Genomic DNA, 22,268 nt, shown 5'->3' with positions numbered 1-22,268 from the left:
TAGATCAGTATCATTCTCCTAGCAACCACCCCTCCCTCCCATTTTAGCACCAGCACTTAATTTTCCAGCATCTAGAAAAATGCCAAATAATAAATTAACTTGGAACACACACCATGAAGACACCTGTGTTTTTTAAATAATATACAAGTTTTACATTATAATGTTACAAACAGAGGATGCATGGTAAGATAACTAAACTGTTCTCTTTTGAACTGTTTCTAATAAACGAGAGCTTTTTGTTGATACAGAGCTTTTTGATAATTGTTTTTCTCTCAGATAATGAACCATGCTTCGTTTCTTTTTAACAAGTACCCCCTACTGTGCACTACATGCAAATATGTGTGACTAAACCCCAGTGGCCCCTCTTTCCCATAAGAAAAAGCAAGTGTTTGTATACATTAAAAGAAAAGAAAGAAAGAAAATGTATCTCATCATCTGTTCAGGTTTGTAGTTTCTACAAGGGTCGATATACACGATTGGTAATTTAATCCTTCCATTTGCAGTCTTGTCCCTCTATATTATTATAAGTTGCTGTTTTATATTTTGATTGATTTATTGTATTTCATAATACATTTTTGTTGTATTAATATGCTGTTTATCACTTGCAGGGACGGGGACATTTAGGCCAAAAAGGGATGTATAATATAACCACTCTTCTGGGTAGAGACATGTCTGGACGGCAATATGGGAAAGAGGAATGCTGAACCCTTTTCCCCTACCAAATCCCCACACACGTATTGTTTGCTACCTCCCCAGTATAAAGTTCAAAATGTGTGTTTACGCTGCCAGATATTCAAAACCATGTGAGAGGGGAAAGTTTATGGGGCGGGAGTTGGAATGGAAAAGTAAACAGGCAAGTAGTGTGTGAAGTTTTTTCTCCACTGGTTCTCCACTCAAAACCACCCCATTTGTGTGTCGTTTTTAGCCAGTTCCCCAGTTTCCAATTATAATCTTGCTCTGAAGAAAAGGATGGCAAAAGTTAACATCAGAGGAGGGTTTCGGCTAATTAGGGAGCTGTCCAACACACAAACCTCCTGAAGAAAAATGTGATGGCACAAGGGTGGCATTCGGCATGTGGCAAATGGTTCATTTAAAACAAAACAGAGACCCAGATATTTCTGGTCCAAAGGCACGTGGTACTTAAAAACTGCTATGGGGCCAAGGAATATATCCCCCCCCCCCAAGGCAGAAGTTGCTCATGTACAAAAGCTGTACTAACTTGAATAGTACATTGTTTCTGCTTCCTCTGGAGGAAAAAATAAAGCTTGAAAATGACTTGCCAAGAAGTCTTGTTGAATCCTTCCTTCCTTCCTTCCTTCCTTCCTCCCTTCCTCCCTCCCTCCCTCCCTCCCTCCCTTCCTTCCTTCAGTTCAAAAATTCTGAAAAGGGATGCAGTGAAACCTGACCATCTACACTGTGGTGAATACTTACATGGCTATTCAGCCTCATTGGAAAGGCTCAGAATCCAAACTTTTACTAGTCTTTAAACACAGACGCATTAGAGAGAGAGAGACGGTTTGGAACATTATGGGATGTTGTAAAGTGTATGGAAGGCACTGTTGTTTTCCCAGGTTTTGGCTGTTTTTCTTGAGCTGTCATATAACTGTTGAATTCTTTTGAAGTACATGACATGGATTTCTAATGGTTCCCCTTCATAATTACAAAACTATAAATACTCACTTCCCTTGTGGGGCTATGTGGCCTCTCACGTGCAGAAATGTGGTGGTGGTGTAGAAACTGCATGTACTTCTGATTTATTACTGGTAGCATCTAAAAAATTTGCTTTGGAAAAGGCAAGTTCAAATGTTGAGTCCATGTTGAGAAGTGCTTCTCCCTGATTTAGTTATTTTTCTTTTAGCACACTGACCTTACTTTTCTATTAGTATTTAAATTATAACAGCAGAATGTCTAGAATATGGAACTGTGAACAAAGGGGGGCAGGATTTTATCTAAATGCCAAGGTTGGGGTCGCAGAGGGGTGAACACTAAACTTGTGTTTAGTGAAGAGAGGTTGTGATTAAGCTATCTATTCCATACCTGTCCACCTTTTAAACTCTTCTGTGGCCAGTAATAATAATAATTTTATTATTTATACCTGGTACATCTGGCTGGGTTTCCCCAACCACTCCGGGCAGTTTATATAAAACATATTAAAATACCAAACATGAAAAACTTCACAATACAGGACTGCCTTCAGATGTCTTCTAAAGTAATGTAGTTCTTTATCTGCTTGACATGTGAAGGGAGGGCGCCTATACCCAGAAGGCCTTAGGCCTGGTTCAGTGTAACTTCGCTTCTTGTAGTGAGGGAACCAGCAGAAAACTCTCAGAGTCTTTTAAAAATTATTAGAAATGCATTTCCAAAAGGTAGTTGAAACCAGCTTTGGAGCAACTTATTTCTGTGCCTGCTAGTAAGTAGTCAAGTTTTACTTGCATGACATATTATTGTGCTTAAAACAAACAAACAGCAACCATTGGCCTCAGTCCCAGAGAAATTACCTTGCAAAAGTAGATCGAAGCAGACCCACACTGTGTGTTCCTAAAATTCTAGCAAATGTTTGTTCATTCAGAGCTTTGGAAAAGGCATTCGTATATAGTGATAAAGCCTTTGTGCTGAGTGGGACTTCTGCCAGCAGAGCACTTAGAGGCATTGGAACCTAAGGCTGCATCCTATGCACAGCTAGGACCCATATACCCCACTGACGTCAATGGATGCTGAGGCTGCGGTTGTCAATTAAGCAGATGAAGTATACACACACAGGTTTTGCTATTTGGTCAAAATCTATAATTTGGTTTATTTTAATTGCAAAAATTGTGAACCACTTAATTCAGGGTTTATATTGAAAATCTGTAAGGAGGTAAATACCCACAAACCGGTGAAAGATAACCTTGTAGGTTATGTGCTTGTGCTGTAATATAAGAATGACTGAAATTACAAGCAACTATTAAAGTGGAAGACTTTAGAGGAGGGAAGCTAAAATAGTTATAAAGGAAGCGAGGGAGCCATAGGTACTGCCATTTGGAAACTATTTACAGCATTTGGAAATTGGTATCCTAAACATTTTGAGCTGATTTATGTGCTCTTCCCAGTTCCAAACAAAATAGTGCATTCTGAGAGGAGCTTTTACCTGGAAGATTATATAGATCCTGATTGCAAGGAAAGAGAACCACCTCTAAATTCACCCAGTTTGTCCAGTAAGTCATTGATACCTGAGAGTTCTTGTGGATTCCATTGCCCTGAGCTGCTTTTCCTGTGTCCTCCTGGAAACTTCAGAGGTGTTGGCATTTGTCTGAACATTAGGGCTTCAGGTACTGTAAAACTGCCATCCTGGACTTCCTTGGGAAGAATGGTGGGGTATTAATTCAATGCATCTATTAAAAATAATAAAATCCTAATTAGATCTCTTCCAAGATACAGGCTTTTCAAAATAAATTAACCACATTCTGTTTTAAGATAGCAAAACATGATACACATGGGTCAGAAGCACTGAATTATACCCTAGGAAAGGAAACATAAAATCAGTAAAAAAAAAATCAATAGAGTAGATTGTAGCAAAATAAAATACACAACTTGATTGTGAAAAGAGAATGATCAGGGAGAGGGAGGAGAGGTGAAACACTCATTTAAGGTTTGTTTTAATGGAATTGTATGTTCCTCTTGCATATAACTGGCAAGGAAAATAACTTACTAGATAGCTACTGTTAACTTTTCACTGAGTGACTTGTCAACTTGGCATTGCTTTTATATAATCATACATTGCATTGTGATCTCAAAACACCTGCATTTCGATGATGGTATTCATATTGACTCAAGTTAACCTTACAATTCCAGCTGAATTCTGTATTGCATTGTTAGTGAAGAAGACATTGGTGCAATCGATGTTAGTTGTCACTGACAAACCAGTTCTTTCCCATCTTGTACTTGTTGCTTCTTGTTTCATGTAGTCCATCTCCCCTGACCTGACATCTCATTCCCTAGCTGTTGAGCAATTGTGTACTTCCCATAACCAGCTCCTTCATTCCATCATAAATTAAGTTTATGTAAATTTATCTGTCATTTCATTATCCAGAATGTGTCATCAGATAATTTCTGCCAGTATTCCACATAAGAATTGGGACTTGCGAATGGCATATAAGAGTCAAATGGGTGTTGTCGAACACATTCCTTTTCAGCTTACCAAAGCAGAGCATGATTTCATATTTTGCTATATTTGGCTGTGTTACCAGACTGTCTATTCTTGCACATTCATGTTGATAGATTGTCCTAGTTTTTGGTTGCAGCAGAATGTCTAGGCTGCTGACATGGGGGACTTGAGCCTCAAAGTTATTAATATTTCAATCCTTTGCACAGAGTGAGAGACAGACTAATATGAAAAGAATGTTTTTGCAAGCATTGGGTTTGAGCAGTGTGCGTAGTAGGAATGTCACGTGCTGTGTCTGTTACCCATTAACTCTCCCCTTTCTGAGGCACAGTCCTGATTTATCACACTTTTCCCCTCCGTTTTTGTCCTGTCTATATTAAATGTGTCTGATGTGGGGTCTGTTTGCTGCTGCTCCCTTCATCTGCCACTCTCTGGGTGGTCCTTTGGTGGGATTTGGGGGCCCAGAGATCCAGCCCTAGCAGTGCTATAGTGCAACTCTCAATGCAGCTTGAAGCAGAGTTTGGGTAGAAACCCTTTCCAAAGCATCACATCCTTTGCCTTTGCTGAATGCTTCAGTGTGCCTTCCTTTCACTTGCCTCTGTGCAATACTGTAGTGACACCGGATACTGCTGGAACATGGCAGAGTGAAGCCGAGTGAGCCTTGCCAAAAGGAAGGGAAATGTCAATAGGGATTTTCAAAATGCTGCTTCAGTTGTATGCTCTAGGACAGGCATGGCCAAATTTGGCCCTCCAGCTGTTTTGGGACTAGGGACTTTTAGCTAGGGATGATGGGAGTTGTAGTCCCAAAACATCTGGAGGGCCAGGTTTGGCCATGCCTGCTCTAGGACATAGGAACAGTTCCTCCTGAATAGATGGGATGGAAATTATTTCCTTGTCAAAATTAGTCAGAAGCACGTTTCTGGGAAGACAGCTATAGAACCGTGTTGGGGAAAGTTTCTATTTTTCGCTCTATAAGACGCACCAGACCATAAGACACACCTAGTTTTTGGAAGAGGAAAACAAGAAAAAAAAATACTCTGAATCCCAGAAGCCAGAAAAACTAGAAAAGCTGCACAGCGATCCCTCTTGCTGTTCTGGCCTCTGGGATAGCCGTGCAGCCTGCATTCGCTTCATAAGACACACACGTTTCCTCTTACTTTTTAGGAAGGAAAAAGTGTGTTTTATAGAGCAAAAAATAGGGTAAGTAAGGAGTGCCTTTAAAACCTTAATCCAAAATATATACAGATTACAAGCCCCTAAATTGGGTAAGCTTTGGACTGCTGCATTATGGGGACCACGTCTACTTCCTTGTGTGCCCCCACAGCAATTTAACATATGTCAACGAGATGCAGGTGTCTGGCAATTGGAATGGGATGAAGGAAGGAAACCACTTGAAATGCTTGTAATCAAGAATACTTGTTTAAATGCGCCAGTGGAATGCATATATAATCCTCTGATTAGCATAAGGGAAACTTTCTAACATATATGGGCTTGCTGGTAGAAAGTACGAACTTGAGAAACATATGCTTGTAGTGCATGATGGAAATTCAAAGATGTTTTAAACATATAATCGGAGTTAATAGAACTACAAATTGACTCAAAAGATTGGGAACTATGGGCTAAGGCTCTTGGACTTAACTTCCATGCCATATAAGCAGTAAACATTCATATTATGCTTGCATACAACTTAGCATCCATGCACCCACACTCTCTCTGAGTTTTTCAGACACAGTCCTCTTCCTCTGCAGATTGGGGGAACCCAACAGCTCAGGACAATGTGTGTGAGAGGAGGGACAGTGAGGGGCACGCTGACCCTCCGCTTTCCGTGTGTGTATGTGTGTGTGTGTGTGTGTGTGTGTTAGTAATGATAGCCTGTGATGCCATGGAGGGGCAATCTTTGTTGCTGGAGGGGGCAGAAGGATATTGGAGCGATTGCATTTTATATTGAGGTTTCAGCAAGTAGAAGGAGGAGGCGAATAATGATGAAACATGCTTAGGTTTGCCTTTTATAAGAAGAAGAAGAAGAGTTTGGATTTTATATCCCGCCTTTCACTCCCTTTAAGGAGTCTCAAAGCGGCTAACATTCTCCTTTCCCTTCCTCCCCCACAACAAACACTCTGTGAGGTGAGTGGGGCTGAGAGACTTCAGAGAAGTGTGACTGGCCCAAGGTCACCCAGCGGAGTGGGTGGAGGAGTGGAGACCGGTTCCCCAGATTACGAGACTACCGCTGTTAATCACTACACCACACTGGCTCATATAGCTGGTTCATTGCTTCAAAATGGATTACTAATGTTCTTTTGAATTTACAAGTGGAACGTGGCAAGTCTGAAAATGTTGGTGTTCTGATAAACCTGACTAGCTACTCCGCTAGTTTGACTTTTGGTCAAACATGCAGAAGATTGCCCCCTGCAGCTTTAAAACAAGACTTGCAGGAGACTGGTTATCAGAATTAAAAGTTCTGGAATTTTAAAGCGTATATCTTGTTAAACCACTGATATAGCACCAACCTGACTGTTCCTGTAACCTGCAGTGGGACATAAAATTCAAAATCCTTTATTGTGGATTTTATTAAGGTTTGGAATGTTCAGATTTTCTTAGGAAGTTTGACCTTTCTAGTGGCTTAACTGTACGGGCATCCTGCATAGTATAACAATAAGTGGCTGAGCTGAGTCACTAAAAATACAATGTACAGTGGTACCTCTGGTTAAGTACTTAATTCGTTCTAGAGGTCCGTTCTTAACCTGAAACTGTTCTTAACCTGAAGCACCACTTTAGCTAATGGGGCCTCCTGCTGCCACCGCGCCGCCAAAGCACGATTTCTTTTCTCATCCTGAAGCAAAGTTCTTAACCCGAGGTATTATTTCTGGGTTAGCGGAGTCTGTAACCTGAAGCGTATGTAACCTGAAGCGTATGTAACCCGAGGTACCACTGTGCACACAGGAAATATATTGGCCGTATAAAGTGTAAAACTACCCTTGTACTTGTTCCCTTCTCATCCCATGTAGGGAGTAGAATTATGGTATGTTTTTTACTATGTTATGCATTTGTGTTTTTGTGTTGTACACCGCCCCGTGATCTTCAGATTAAGGGCAAAATATAAGTTTAATTCAGCAACATTTTTTCTTTTTAAAAAGACATTGGGGAAATACTGCATGTGTACACTTTTCAATGGCTGTATCTTTTGATTTGGGGTTTCATTTGGATGGTAGAAATGTGAAGCCTCTGATCCTCTAGCAAACTGATGCTCTGGTTGGGTTTCAAAACTTCAGGAATTTGTCAAGGACTGGTTACACCCCTCTTTTCAAGCATGCAGTCTAAAGTAGTACAGTGGTACCTTGGGTTAAGAACTTAATTCGTTCTGGAGGTCCGTTCTTAACCTGGAACTGTCCATAACCTGAAGCACCACTTTAGCTAATGGGGCCTTCTGCTTTCGCTTCATGATTTCTGTTCTCATCCTGAAGCAAAGTTCTTAACCTGAGGTACTATTTCTGGGTTAGCGGAGTCTGTACCCTGAAGCGTATGTAACCTGAAATGCCTGTAACCCAAGGTACCACTGTACATTTGAACCACCTTGTGATTGATATTTTAGAATTTCTTCTTCTTTCTAGAATGTATACATTTGCTAGAAGAGTACTGGTGAAAAAAATATAGTGGAATGGAATGCCCCTGCAGAGCTGCCACTAACAACAAAGGGCAAGTTTTTGCATGCCTTACAGCTCCTGCACCTGAATGGGTCCAGTAAATTGGAACAAAATGTCAGACTTTTAACACTATTTCTTCATATAAATATTTTTTATCCTGTCATTCCAGTGTCCAGGCACCACTTAGGGAAGCTGGAAAGAAAGCTGAAATTGATTTGGATGTCGTGTGGGCTATGCATTCTAATTTTTAGCAGCTCCACTTGAATAAAATTATTGTCATTTTGAAAATGTCAAGAGACCAAGAGGTTGGATCAAACCTTTTATGCACATGGTTTATGTATTCCGCCTTATCAAACATACAAATAACCTTGGTAAAAATAACAGCGCCGAAAAATAGAGAGTAATGCCGTAGCTGGAGCAACCCCAGAGCTTTGTTGCCTTTCTGCAAAAGGTGTTGAATGCAAAATGAGGGGTGGAATTTTAAGCAGTTTTGCCACACACACACACACACACACACAATTAAACCTGACCTTTATTTGGCACACACTAGATAAAAGCATTACTTTGAGCTATATATGTAGCTATTAATGTTCTGGGGCTTCTAGACGCTTGAGCTTAATTAGCCCCTCTTCCTAAAGATAATGAGACAAGACAATGGATGCAAAATGTTCCTTGGCAGCTGGGTAATGTACACACTTTCCCCATTATTGGTATGTTGAAAAATTCTTCACCATACTTTCAAACACAGGAGAATGTTTAGGAGGGTTGCTTTAAAAAAAACACCACACAAATCTGCAATCAAGAGGGGATAGATGTGCATCAGGATTCTTGGCAGACATTGGCATAAGAGAAAGTTTGAGAGAATAAAATGGCTTTGTAGATGACTATAATCTATCCAACCAAGATCTTTTCAGGCGTCAGCAAGGCTTACCTTGCCTGGGCTGGTCTCTTTCTTCTGCATGCAAGCTTTTTCATATCTTTTTTTTTTTTTAAGAGTTACCTTTACCTTTTTTCTGCCTCCTATCGTATGTCCCTTCTCACTTCATTTCTAAGGCTATTGCATGTGCAGTCTTTCAACCGTATGCCTGTGGTTTTTCCTCCACGTCTGCCTTGGGTTTCGTTCTAAAGAGATCCTTAAGTTTTCTCAAGTTTATTGAAAACTACAGTTGGTCGACAGCTTGATAAAGATTTCTTTGTTACAAGGTGATTCCGGTGTTCGCAGCATTCCTGCATTTCCATAAATATTGTATTAGGGTGGATATGTGCACACCTGTAGGCAACACTTAATTTCCCTTCACTTGTTATTTGGCAGCTGAATATGTAAAGCAGCTTCCCAGAAAACCGTAAATGTTAGGTGGCAAATATTTTGTGGATGCAATGTTTGATCTGCAGAGACTTTATCTACACATGAGACACTCCTCGTCCCTGCCTTTGTTTAAGGTGTATCCTGAGAAATCCAGTGTAGACTAAGAACGTGCACCATTTTGTTTCATTTTGTTTAGAACTACAGTTGTACTTTGGTTTTCGAACAGTTTAGTTCTCGAATGTTTTGGCTCCTGAACTCCGGAAGTGACTGTTCTGGTTTGTGAACTATTTTCGGAAGCCGAATGTCCGTTGGGGCTTTCGTGGCTTCTGATTGGCTGCAGGAGCTTCCTGCAGCCAATCAGAATCAGCGCTTTGGTTTCCGAACATTTTGGAAGTCGAACGGACTTCCGGAATGGATTCCGTTTGACTTCCAAGGTTCTAGTCAGTGACTTTCTGTGGAAGAGTTCCCAGTTACTGACATTTTAATTTGTGCTTCCATTCTCAAAACAAATCATTTTAAAATGATCGTTGCAATTTTGGTTAAGTATGTATGTGTCAAAATATTCTCAAGCGATAGCAGCACACCCCTTGTTTTTCTTTGCTAATGTAGTGATTGTCATTTAGGAAGCAAAAATGGGACAATATGTATCTTATCCGTAGCTTGATTAGAATCAGATTATTGTTTTCAGGATGCTACTAATTGTAGAGAGCTTTCATGAATGATCAGTTTCAAAATAATATGAATAACTTCGTTTCTGTAAATGCAATGGAAGTAATTGTGAGGCTGTGCAAAACGCTCGTCTAAATTCTTTGGGGAGGGAAATGTAAAGCTACCACCAACTCTAGTTGCGTTTCTGTAACATTTCCCAACATTTAAACTTGTTTGCTTCTCCCCCCCCCCCCTTTTTTTCTTCTTCTTTAAAGAGTCCCTGGGTGTGGAACACTCGGCTATGCTGGACTGGATACCCATATCAGGTAATGGGTATTGCATGGAAATGAGTATAAAATAGACCATGATGCTGTTAATCTGGATGGTGGATGGATGGAAGGGAAGGAGAAGTGGAGGAGAAGGAAAACACTCTTCTTTTTCTTCTCCACTCATTGCTGCTACTTCTTACACGCTGCCAATGAGGAGGGAAGATAAGGAGGAATGCTGGGGGGCAAAGACAGGTGTGAGAAGCTACAACGTCTGCTCTAGAAAGGCATTCAGGACTTGTCATCATCATCATTTCCTCTTCCTTGGAGGCAGATTTTTCCAGTCCCTGTTTCTGAGCCTGGTTCTAAAGAACTTCACCAGCATCACTAATTAACAAGGCTTTAGGATAAAGCTATGAAACACTGAACTTTTTCAACTGAGGGGGTGTCTGTGTGTGGAATGCAACAACATAAAGGAGGACATGCCTGAAGAGAACCCTGAACAGAAGCATTAATGTTCAGAGGTGATGCCACAATGCAACATTTTGTTGTAGGATCCACTTGTGTAAGCAGATTATAGACTGAAAGGCAAACCATACTGAAAGGTATTGGAATGAACCCAACCTTTTAGGGTACAAAAAAATCATCTGAACATGCAGGGTGGGAGAAGGGGCTTTCTCTTATTTTTTTAAAAAATGCTGGACAGTTTTCAAGGTACTGTAATGAGCATAGACGTTGGCACGTTATCCATTTGCAAGGGTGATGTGAAATACATTTGCTGTACAGCACAGCATTTAAATCCCCGTTAGCTGGTAGGGGACAAATTTGGGTTATCCAAATCATAAATAAATAAAACTCTGCTTCAGTGTCAGCACTAAGGCAAATACATCCCTTTAATTAGCACATTATGCGGAGAATAATTTATATAGAGGTTTTAAGGTGATGGCTGTTGAAATTAGAGTCGGAAAGGATCCAAAGCCTGACTAGGCCAGCTGCTTTGGTGAAAGGTAGGTTCACCTGCCCATTTCCCCACAGTGTGCCATAAATAGAAAACGACAAGTGTTCCACGTGCCAGCCAGCCACAGAAGTAAAAGTTTCCAGCCAAAAAGGTTTGTGCAAAGCATTTGAATGCATACAGGAGGCCCTAATTTCCAGAATTAGGCAGAGTCACAGCTCTTCCCTTTATCAAAAAGGCTTGCCCTGCATCATATTCATAATACGTCAATGCTAGCCTGGTTCATGTGTCACATTAAATCATAGTTAAAATAAATTATGGGTGAATGTGAACGAGCTGCATACTACTGCAAACTCCTGAAACTGTGCTCATATTATTATCAATAAAATCATTATTATTGTATCAGGAAGTTTTTAATGTTTGGTGTTTTATTATGTTTTTATATGTGCTGGAAGCCGCCCAGAGTGGGGTGGGGTATTATTATTACTGTTACTATTACTATTACGATTACTATTATTATGGACCTTCATTCCTGCCGTGCTGGTGGGAAGCAAACTACAGTCTGGCTTTTTGTCATTCAAACCAGGGCTTTTGTGGTTTGTTTGGAGGAGGGAAGCCCTCACAATTTGATCAATGGGCACCGGCATGCAGCTCATTCAGATTACGCAATAGTTTATTTCAGCTATGGTTTAGTGTTTGCAGACCAGGCCGGAACAAGGAAACAATGTGAGCCGCATAGAGGAAGAAAGGGATAAGTGTTGGTAAGGTGGTGTTTTTTCTCTCCGTAAGTTTTTTTAATGCGGGAGAGGAACTCGCTAGAAATCTTACCAGATAGGAAATATTCTATAAGTGGCCTGAGGTTGCCATTCAAGTGAGGATCTGAAGGTTTTTAACTTCTCTGTTTTAATCTCTTTATTTATATCCCCTTCTTTCAGCCGCTGATGCCTGAAATGCATTACTACTACATACTTCAGCTGTCGTACTATTGGTCCTTAATGTTTTCTCAGTTCATTGACATCAAAAGAAAGGTAAGAGCAATCTGTGGGTTTTAAGGAGCAACTGTTTTTAAAGAAGGCTGTGAAAGTACGCTTTTGGTGAACGCTTGTACATTGAATTAGGAACAACCTGTTTCTAGCTGTGAACTCCTGTCAAAGTTAAATGCAGCGATGGCAGCGGTGGATAACAACTGCATTTTGGGGCAGCAACATTTGCTGACATTTCCAAACCAGCTTGAAATGGTTTTTAACATCTCCAGTGCTGTGTGGCAATATTGGCCACTGTTCATACAGGCAACTCCCCATATATGTGGGGGCTACTTTCCAAAGGCACCGCACATTTAAGTGACATTGTGTACATTTGAAACTACATTGGAAAAGCCTGTAAACACCCTCTAAACCCTGGAAACCCTTTACAAAACCAGCAGCACTCATAGAATCATAGAATCATAGAATCATAGAATCATAGAGTTGGAAGAGACCACAAGGGTCATCGAGTCCAACCCCCTGCCAAGCAGGAAACACCATCAGAGCACTCCTGACATATGGTTGTCAAGCCTCTGCTTAAAGACCTCCAAAGAAGGAGACTCCACCACACTCCTTGGCAGCAAATTCCACTGTCGAACAGCTCTTACTGTCAGGAAGTTCTTCCTAATGTTTAGGTGGAATCTTCTTTCTTGTAGTTTGTATCCATTGCTCCGTGTCCGCTTCTCTGGAGCAGCAGAAAACAACCTTTCTCCCTCCTCTATGTGACATCCTTTTATATATTTGAACATGGCTATCATATCACCCCTTAACCTCCTCTTCTCCAGGCTAAACATGCCCAGCTCCCTTAGCCGATCCTCATAAGGCATTGTTTCCAGGCCTTTGACCATTTTGGTTGCCCTCCTCTGTACACGTTCTAGTTTGTCAGTGTCCTTCTTGAACTGTGGTGCCCAGAACTGGACACAGTACTCCAGGTGAGGTCTGACCAGAGCAGAATACAGTGGCACTATAACTTCCCTTGATCTAGATGCTATACTCCTATTGATGCAGCCCAGAATTGCATTGGCTTTTTTAGCTGCCGCGTCGCACTGTTGGCTCATGTCAAGTTTGTGGTCAACCAAGACTCCTAGATCCTTTTCACATGTACTGCTCTCAAGCCAGGTGTCACCCATCTTGTATTTGTGCCTCTCATTTTTTTTGCCCAAGTGCAATACTTTACATTTCTCCCTGTTAAAATTCATCTTGTTTGTTTTGGCCCAGTTCTCTAATCTGTCAAGGTCGTTTTGAAGTGTGATCCTGTCTTCTGGGGTGTTAGCCACCCCTCCCAGTTTGGTGTCATCTGCAAATTTGATCAGGATGCCCTTGAGTCCATCATCCAAGTCGTTGATAAAGATGTTGAATAAGACCGGGCCCAAGACAGAACCCTGTGGCACCCCACTAGTCACTCTTCTCCAGGATGAAGAGGAACCATTGATGAGCACCCTTTGGGTCCGGTCAGTCAGCCAGTTACAAATCCACTGAGTGGTAGCATAGTCAAGACCGCATTTTACCAGCTTCTTTACAAGAATATCATGGGGCACCTTGTCAAATGCCTTGCTGAAATCAAGGTAGATTACATCCACTGCGTTCCCTTCATCTACCAGGCTTGTAATTCTGTCATAAAATGAGATCAGGTTAGTCTGACATGACTTATTTTTCAGAAATCCATGCTGACTATTGGTGATCACAGCATTCCTTTCTAGGTGCTCACAGATTGTTTGCTTAATGATCTGCTCCAGAATCTTCCCTGGTATTGATGTTAGACTGACTGGGCGGTAATTATTTGGGTCCTCTCTTTTCCCCTTTTTGAAAATAGGGACAACATTTGCCCTCCTCCAGTCTGCCGGGACTTCGCCTGTTCTCCAGGAATTCTCAAAGATGACTGCCAGTGGTTCTGAGATCACATCTGCCAGTTCTTTTAATACTCTTGGATGCAGTTCATCTGGCCCTGGAGACTTGAATACATCTAAACTAGCCAAGTATTCTTGTACTATCTCCTTAGTTATTCTGGGCTGTGTTTCCTCTGCTGAATCATTTCCTCCAAATTCTTCAGGTCGGGCATTGTTTTCTTTATCGGAGAAGACTGAGGCAAAGAAGGCATTGAGGAGTTCAGCCCTTTCTGTGTCCCCTGTTTGCATTTCACCATCTTCTCCTCTGAGTGACCCCACTGTTTCTTTGTTCTTCCTTTTGCTACGAACATACCCATAGAAGCCTTTTTTGTTGCTTTTAACCTCTCTAGCAAGCCTGAGTTCATTCTGTGCTTTAGCTTTTCTGACTTTGTGTCTACACGTGCTGGCTATTTGTTTGAATTCCTCTTTGGTGGTTTCCCCCCTTTTCCATTTTTTGTACACATCCTTTTTTAATCTTAACTCAGTTAAAAGTTCTTTAGATAGCCACCCTGGCTTCTTTAGGCACCTTCCATGTTTCCGTCTCATTGGTATTGCCTGAAGTTGTGCTTTTACTATCTCCCTCTTAACAAACTCCCAGCCATCATGAACTCCCTTTCCTTTTAGTATTACTGTCCATGGGATCTCACCCAGCACTTCCCTAAGTTTTATGAAGTCGGCTTTCTTAAAGTCAAGAAATTGAGTCCTAGTATGCTTGGCTGCTCCTTTCCGTTGTATAGTAAACTTCAGAAGAGCATGATCACTTGCGCCTAATGATCCTTCCACTTCTACCCCATTAACCAGGTCATCGACATTGGTTAGGACCAGATCTAAAATGGCTGTTCCTCTTGTTGCTTCTCCCACTTTCTGGACAATGAAGTTGTCTGCAAGGCCAGTGAGGAATCTGTTTGACCTTATGCTCTTGGCTGAGTTTGACATCCAACAAATATCTGGGTAATTGAAGTCCCCCATTACTACTATCTCCCTTCCTTTTGCATGCTTGGCCATCTGTTCCAGGAAGGCATCATCTATGTCCTCCGTTTGGCTTGGGGATCTATAGTAAACTCCCACAGTGAGGTCACTATTATTCTTCTCTCCCTTAATTTTGACCCAAATGCTCTCACTTTGGCTTTGAGGTTCTAAATCTTGGATCTCTTCACAGGTATACACATCCCTGACATATAACGCCACTCCTCCTCCTTTCTTGTCTGGTCTGTTTCTCTGAAATAGATTGTATCCCTCCATTTTTACATTCCAATCGTGGGACTTATCCCACCAGGTTTCAGTGATGCCTATTATGTCATATTTAGTTTGCTGTACCAAGAGCTCAAGCTCATCTTGTTTATTTCCCATGCTTTGTGCATTAGTGTACAGACATTGAAGTCCATTAGTCATTCCCCCGTGTCTCTTATTTAAGGATTTTTTCCTCCCACCACTAGGTCTGCTTGCTGTTTGCTCCATTTGGTCTATGACATTTGGATGATCATCTTCATCAATTAATAGACTCCTTCCTTCAGGAGCACTGTCTCCCTCCCCCACACTCACCAGACTCCAAGCTCCGTCTGGAGGGGCCGTGGGATTCAACTAACGAGTCCCATCAACTGAAAATGTTTTTGAATAAAGAAACGTCACTGGTGCTTAAAGATGGTGGGTGCACATCTGGAGAGCAGAAGAATAAGCATTTTCACCATCCATTTTATTAACTCAATTATCGAATGAATGTAGTTAATTCAAATAATTTGGGTTGGCTTCTGCTCAGTCACATAAATGCTCTGAGCAGTCAAAGCATTTAAGACAATTTATTAGATCATTGTGCAAACATACGGTGATTACAGAAACTACAGTTTACTATCAAACTACAATCTGCTAGCAAACTCCAGCCTCTCCAAAAAGCTTTGGAAGAATTCTGTACCAGAACCTATGGAGAGGGATTCAACATCACACTGTTCTGATCATGCCATCCCCCTTCTTCTCCCATGATGTGCTGTTTTAGGGGTTTCTGCCAACCTTCCAGTAGCCACTTTGGGGGAGCGTAGAGGGCATGCAGAGAGAAGAGGGAGGAAGATCCATTGTGCAAACAGAAGTCCTTTTCACAGGAGATCCAGCTTCTTGGCCTTCTGGGCCAATTTGGTAGCGAGAAGGAATATTCTTTGTAGAGGGGAAAGATGTGCTGGATCATGTCTGGCAATGGTGTGATCCTAGAATGAGAGTGAAATCTACCACAGAGATGTGCTTACCCTGCTCTTTGCCCTAATAGCAATTTCCTGACGGGAAAATAGCTTCCAATAGAACTGACTGCTGATGTTCAAAAGCCTCTTTCAGTTATTGGTGGGGTATAAATTCCAGTAGATTATCCCTGCCTGCCTGAAGATTAATGAGCAATATCTGCAGTCCAGCATGTATTATCAGCTCAGCATTCCGCGAAAATAATGTGACTGGGTAGATGAACTTTTTTCACCAGTTCACAGTGGCACACTTTGCGTTTTGATGTATTCGCAAGAGTTGGGGGGGGGGCAGTGAATGTTTTTATATTGTTTGTTTTACACATTCCTACATTGTATTTATGGAAGACAGAAACAGTCATGTGGGGAGTGTGGTCTCCTAAGAAGCTTATAGCTGCCCCAGAATGTCATTACTTTAACATCAGTCAAATTTATGTATGTGTTTGCTGAGTTTTGGTCAGATGACAGATGGTATTTTGAGAGAGAGAGATGCTGTTTTGAGGTCAGTTTAAAGGATTTTAGAAAATGGCTACCTCAATTAAATGGTTTATTTGCATTTTTGAGAGGGAAGGAATGTGTTGGATTCATGTGAAATGCAGTCATGTAGTTTTAGCAAAGGCCCTGGCAGTTTCTAGATGTTACTAAACTTGAAAATGCTGTGATGTATATGAAGGGAAGTCCTAGAAACAGATGCCCTCCTGCTGCTGCTAAGTTCTGCCTTGCTACTTCAAGTTACCAGCAAATAAAGAATTTGGGGGTGTTGGTATGGTATTAAACTACTTTGACCCTTTTACAACTTCAGGCTCTGTCATAATTCTTCGAACTTGCACAAACATCAGCTTACATAGAAAAAAGCAGCATGGAAATATTGCAATATCACAATGGGCCTGTCGCTAGAATGGGCTGTATTTTACTCCCCCTTTGAAGTAAGACAGGCTCCAACCTTGTGCACCTTTGGTAGGATGCTAAAAAAAAAAAAATTGTGGGCACTGTCAAATCTCTGTTCGGAAAACTGTTCTAATTTGTTTTTTTACTATTGTGCGCTACTGCGATATTTGAGTATGCTGGACAGTCTGTAAATATTTCAATCAAAAAAACTAAACTCAGAAGGTGCTGTATGAATTTCAGCCTAAAACCCCAGAGAGCGACTGCCATTCTTTGCAGACAATTGTAAGATAGATGGATTAATGGCCTAACTCAGCACAAGGCCGTTTCCTGTGCCCCTGCTAAGCTCCTGACTGCATTCTAATCTTCTCTCATAAAATATATGTGCAGAGTTTGTATATCTGGCATTTATTTAATTTTATATATCTGTAAGAATAAATGTTTGAAAAGCCAAATTAATTTGTGAACAAATGTTGTAACTCCGTTTATCTCTCCACCTCAGGACTTTACCATCATGTTTACCCATCACATCATAGCAGTCATTTTGATAACCCTGTCCTACACAGTCAATTTCATCCGAGTGGGAGTCCTAACTATGTGTCTTCATGATGTGGTGGACAGCGTGCTGGAGGTGAGAGTAAGAGAAAGAAATTTAGCCATAATAAATCTTCATGTCTTCAAAACATTTCTTCCAGAACAAACGACGTTTTAAAGTAGTAGGCTACAGCCCAGTGTTCCCCAGACTTGGGTCTCCAGCTGTTTTTGGACTACAACTCCCATCATCCCTAGCTAGCAAGAACAGCAGTCAGGGATGATGGAAATTGTAGTCTAAAAAACAGCGGGTGCTGGGGACCCAAATTTTGGAAATACTGCTAAAGCCCATGAAAGCTTCTAGCTGTTGAAATTTGTCTCAGAGGTGGCCCAGTGCTGCTTTTCTTAAGCACCGTGAGCACAGTGAAACATTCTTTTGAGTAAAATGCTTTCAGTTGGGCTGTACTTGTCAAACATGGCTATTCAGTGAGTTATTGAAAAAAACCATATAGGATTTGGGAGTCCATAGAATCTCCACATTTTAACTGACTACGGCAATGCTTTTTCATACTATGTAGTTGCTGAATCATAGCAAAGGTCTATAAAACTAGCATCACTTTTATTCTGGGAGACCTGGGTGTATATATAAAGCCTATTGCAGACAAGGGTTATATTTCCCCTGAAAGGGCAGGTGCGCATTGCGGAGACATTATTTGCGCCTTGGGTATACAGGCAGCAGTGAAGACTTCCTTTCATCAGCTTTGAATGATTTACCTGCTGTTGCCTCCTCTCTTGAAAACACACCTGCCCTCAGTAATTCGTGTCCTAGTTAGTCCAAAATGTGGCAGCCAGACTAGGGTCCAAACACTGGAGCTTATTAGTCTAGCCATGTTCCTCATCTTCATTGTTGCCTGTTTGTTTCTGGGATCAATTTAAAGTGCTGGTTTTAGCCTTCAGAGCCCTTAAGGACTTGGGGCCAGGCTACCTCCAGAACTGCCTGTTCCCACGTGAGCCTGCATGGCACTTAAGGTGAGCTGCAGAGCTCTTGCTTTCTGTCCCCTGTACACATGAGATGTGACAGGCAAGTCTATGGAATACCTAATCGCTTTTAATGTGAGTTCTCAAAAATCTGTTTCTGCTGTGTTCTGCAGCACAGTCCTATTCATGCCATGTTTGGTAAGAAGGTTATCTCATATTGCTTGATGGAATTTATTCCAATGTAAATGTATATAGAATTGCACCCTTAACGTCTGTCTTTTTTATTGCTGCTTTTAGTATTGTTTGAATTTTTATTTGCCCTAGGTTTTTCTGATTTTTATTTTTAAAAAACACACAGAAAAGAAGGCTAAAATGTTGGCTTTTGGGGGGTCCTTTTAACTCTCCTGTACTGAGACCATGAGTAGTAAACCATGATTACCACTTTTGGTTGGTCTGGAGAGAGCTAAACTGCAAGCCTCTGTTTGGGTGACTCATGAAGCCAAGCAATGACTTGGCTCAACAAAACAACCAGGGAGAACGAGGCAGCCATAATCCCCTCTCCCAGAACCTGCACAATTGTGTGATTACACTAAGCCATGGTTTGGCTTAGTGTGATATGCAAATGAGGCCGCTGTGTGAAGCATCGCCAGTAGAAGAGGTAAGGGCACTCAAGAGTTCACACTGATATGCTATGCATCATTTGAATATTAATTGTCCGGTACTGTGTGCAATAATTATTTTAGACGTAACTTTATTAAGGAGATAACCCGTGTTCCTTCCTCGTTATAGGCAGCCAAAATGGCAAACTACTGCAAGTGTCAAAAGTTGTGTGATTTCCTCTTCCTCTCGTTTGCTGTCATTTTCATGATTACAAGGCTTGGATTGTATCCTTTATGGTGAGTAAATCTGCTGCTTCCATGGAACTACAGGGGTTTTAAGTCTGGTAGATAGAGCACACCCTGCCTCTAGGGCAGCTTTTCCCAAGGTGGCCGATGCCGCCCCCTGGGGGACGCTGGAACGATCAAGGGGGAGGCGGTAGTAGCCTCAGGTGCAATGGGGGCAGTGAAAGCATAAAGAAAGAAGATAAGAAAATTTTGGGAAGCCATTTGCACATGTTTCATCTGTTGTGGAATGATGCTTACTGGCAGGTCAGGCGTCGATGCGTCTCCCTTGGATCCCACTTTCCCAGGCTTGGGTAAACCCTTTTTGGCTTCACCCAGGCTTGGAAACTGGGTCACAGTTTGCCTGCCTATTTACAACAGCATCTTTCTTTTACTGTGTTGTGGGGCATAGGTAGAAACATAGATACATAAAAGAATGCAAATTTGTGACTACACCCTTCTGCTTCTTCACTTAAAGAAGGTGGATTTCAGGGAGGGCACTGAGTATCTCCCCCCCCCCCAAAAGGGAGTGTTAGGCCAAATGAGTTGGGGAACTGCCGCTCTAGGGCCTCTTGCCTGTCATTCTCAAGGGCTATGGTTGCTTTTCTTATGTACTGCTGCTTCTCATACTGAATTTGTTTGGCAGGACCACTAAAGAATCAGCTTATCTCATAGTGGAACCCACAGAATATGATATAATGTGATCTGAGTCTGTAGACAACTAAACTGTGCATTTCGTGTTGTGCACCATAAATAAAGTTCAAGTACAATAAGCCTGCAATTTACACATGGGGTCAGTTCCTAGGAACTACACACAAACACGTAATGCAAGGAAAACCTGTAAGAAGCCATTAAAAAAATTTTTTAACAACCCAGCATTATCAAGGAGGGGGTCGCTTTCCTGAGTCCTCTCTCCAAGCTACTAATCAATCAATGCTGCCAACCAGCCAGCCCAATCACATGCTCCCACTTGGGGGGCTAATTGTTACCACCTACAGCAATACTTCCTCACAGGATCACTCCTGCTGCTGTTGCCTCTTCAAACATCTCTCTCTGAGGTGTCTGTAATCCCATCGTGTCATCCAGGGTATGTTTTATGGAGAGATCGTAGTCATAAATTGTCAGGTGCTGATGTGGTTGCTCGAGAGCAAACAGGCAAGACTCCAACCTGCCTTTTCCAGGCTTTATCCTTAGTGCAAACTGTTTACAGTGAAGAGCGTCGTAAGTTCATGTCCGGCTCAATTGCTAGCAGAATCTGGGAGTGGGCAGTCCTTGTACCCCCTCCCCCAGCATAACAGTCGCGTGACCCCCAGCCTTCTCCTCCCCTCCTTGCACCGAAACCTACTGCGCAGAGTGGGCGCTGGCAAAAGGGTACTTCCCTCCTCTCCGGTTTGCTCAGCTTTGGCGTTGAGGCTCTCCCTAGCATCCACTGGTCCCACCACCTCCTCTCCACTGGCGGTGGGGTTTTCCTCCTCCCCGGAGGAGGAGCTGCTTCGCAAGATTTTTGGAGGTTCCCTATAACACAACTGCCCTTTCGCCTCTGAGCTGATGGCAGTTCCCTGACATAAATCACATTGTTCATGTGCTTAATTGCACGGAAGAGTTTGGAATATTTTTACAGGTCCCAGCTTCCTGCCTCGTGCTCAACAATACCATCTTATTTACTGTCGCTTTCTGCGCATGATTTCACCAGCTCCTCAAGCTCTTCATCTGTCAGTGTTTGTGCAGGATCCTTAGTTAACTCTTCCGCTCTTCCTGGAGAAGGTCCCCAAAGCCCCTACAGGACAAACAAAATCGGGTTGAAACAACCCTGTTTTGATTAAGTCATCATAGTTGCATTGCTAATCCGGTCCATGTGAACAGAGCACCACAAAAGGTGGTTTGGGGGGCATTCAGCTGACCAGCTGGCTCTGCAGCAGCAGCATGGAACAATAGAGCACGAATTTCATGTAATCATTATCAATTCTGTGGCTTTGGCCTAGTTTAATGGTATCAGGAAGATGGATTTAATAAATAAGCCAGGAAATCTGTACAATAGTTACCTCCACTGCTTTTTGGTAGTGTTAGTTTATTCACGTGCATCCTTGAACATTTGCATGAATTTTAAAAAAACCTTCTTTTAATGGTTTGGTAGGAAGATATTGCAAAAATCTGCTTGTTTACATATGACCTTCCCCTGTAGAGGCAGGTTTTCTTTTCTTTTTTTCCTCGTGCAATTCCAAAGGAGCTTCTTGCAGCCAATCGGAAGCCTCGCTTTGGTTTACGAACGTTTTGGAAGTCGAACAGACTTCCGGAATAGATTCCGTTCGACTTCCAAGGTTCGACTGTACTAATTTTTAAAGAGTATGGGGAAACTAAGGAAGCACCATTAATTATTTTTCTGGGCTAAATTTAAGTAAGTCTAGTATCCAATGTCTGGGGTGGTTTAAAAATGCATTTTAAATGAATGCAAAAAGATGGCTAAATATACCCCTTAGTTTTCAGCAGATAAGAATTAATAGAACCCTGTCCAATATGTGAAATTCAGAGGTGGTCATTACTTTAAATTTCTGTGGAGAATGCTAAAACAGAAGGCACCACCATTTTAATGATTAATGCTTCAAATTGTATATGTTGTGCAGTTGCTAAGGACGTTCCCATTTTGTCACCTCATCTTTCTCCTTTGTTTAAAAGCCATCTTTCTGAGAAATTCTCTTTTGGCTTGTTTAGGAATAAATACTGGCATATCAACCCAAAAGAAATTTTTATTGCAGGCTGCTATAATAGCCCCTGTGAGCAGGTTAGTGGCATATAAATTTTACAAATACCTATTCAGATGCATAGTCCAGCTGGATAATTAAGCTTAAACTAATTTATCTCATACTGACAAATGATGAAAGGATGCATTTGTCAGTTAGCTTTCTTTTGTG

At 41.7% G+C, this 22,268-nt stretch overlaps 1 protein-coding gene across 2 annotated transcripts in view; it reads left to right on the top strand.

Moving 5' to 3' along the window:
• Positions 1-22,268, top strand: part of CERS6 (ceramide synthase 6) — an 88,380-nt gene that overhangs the window by 53,963 nt on the left and 12,149 nt on the right. For both annotated transcript variants that reach the window (XM_083412177.1, XM_083412176.1), the window contains exons 5-8: positions 10,012-10,062; positions 11,893-11,985; positions 17,472-17,600; positions 19,268-19,374. In XM_083412177.1, the coding sequence (XP_083268303.1) occupies positions 10,012-10,062; positions 11,893-11,985; positions 17,472-17,600; positions 19,268-19,374 (380 nt within the window). The remainder of the gene's footprint in view (positions 1-10,011; positions 10,063-11,892; positions 11,986-17,471; positions 17,601-19,267; positions 19,375-22,268) is intronic.

This window comes from Podarcis tiliguerta (genome assembly GCF_965153285.1).
Source record: "Podarcis tiliguerta genome assembly, chromosome: 1".
NCBI lineage: Eukaryota > Metazoa > Chordata > Lepidosauria > Squamata > Lacertidae > Podarcis > Podarcis tiliguerta.
The sequence above is the reverse complement of the archived record's forward strand: the minus strand, read 5'-3'. Positions and strand labels throughout refer to the sequence as shown.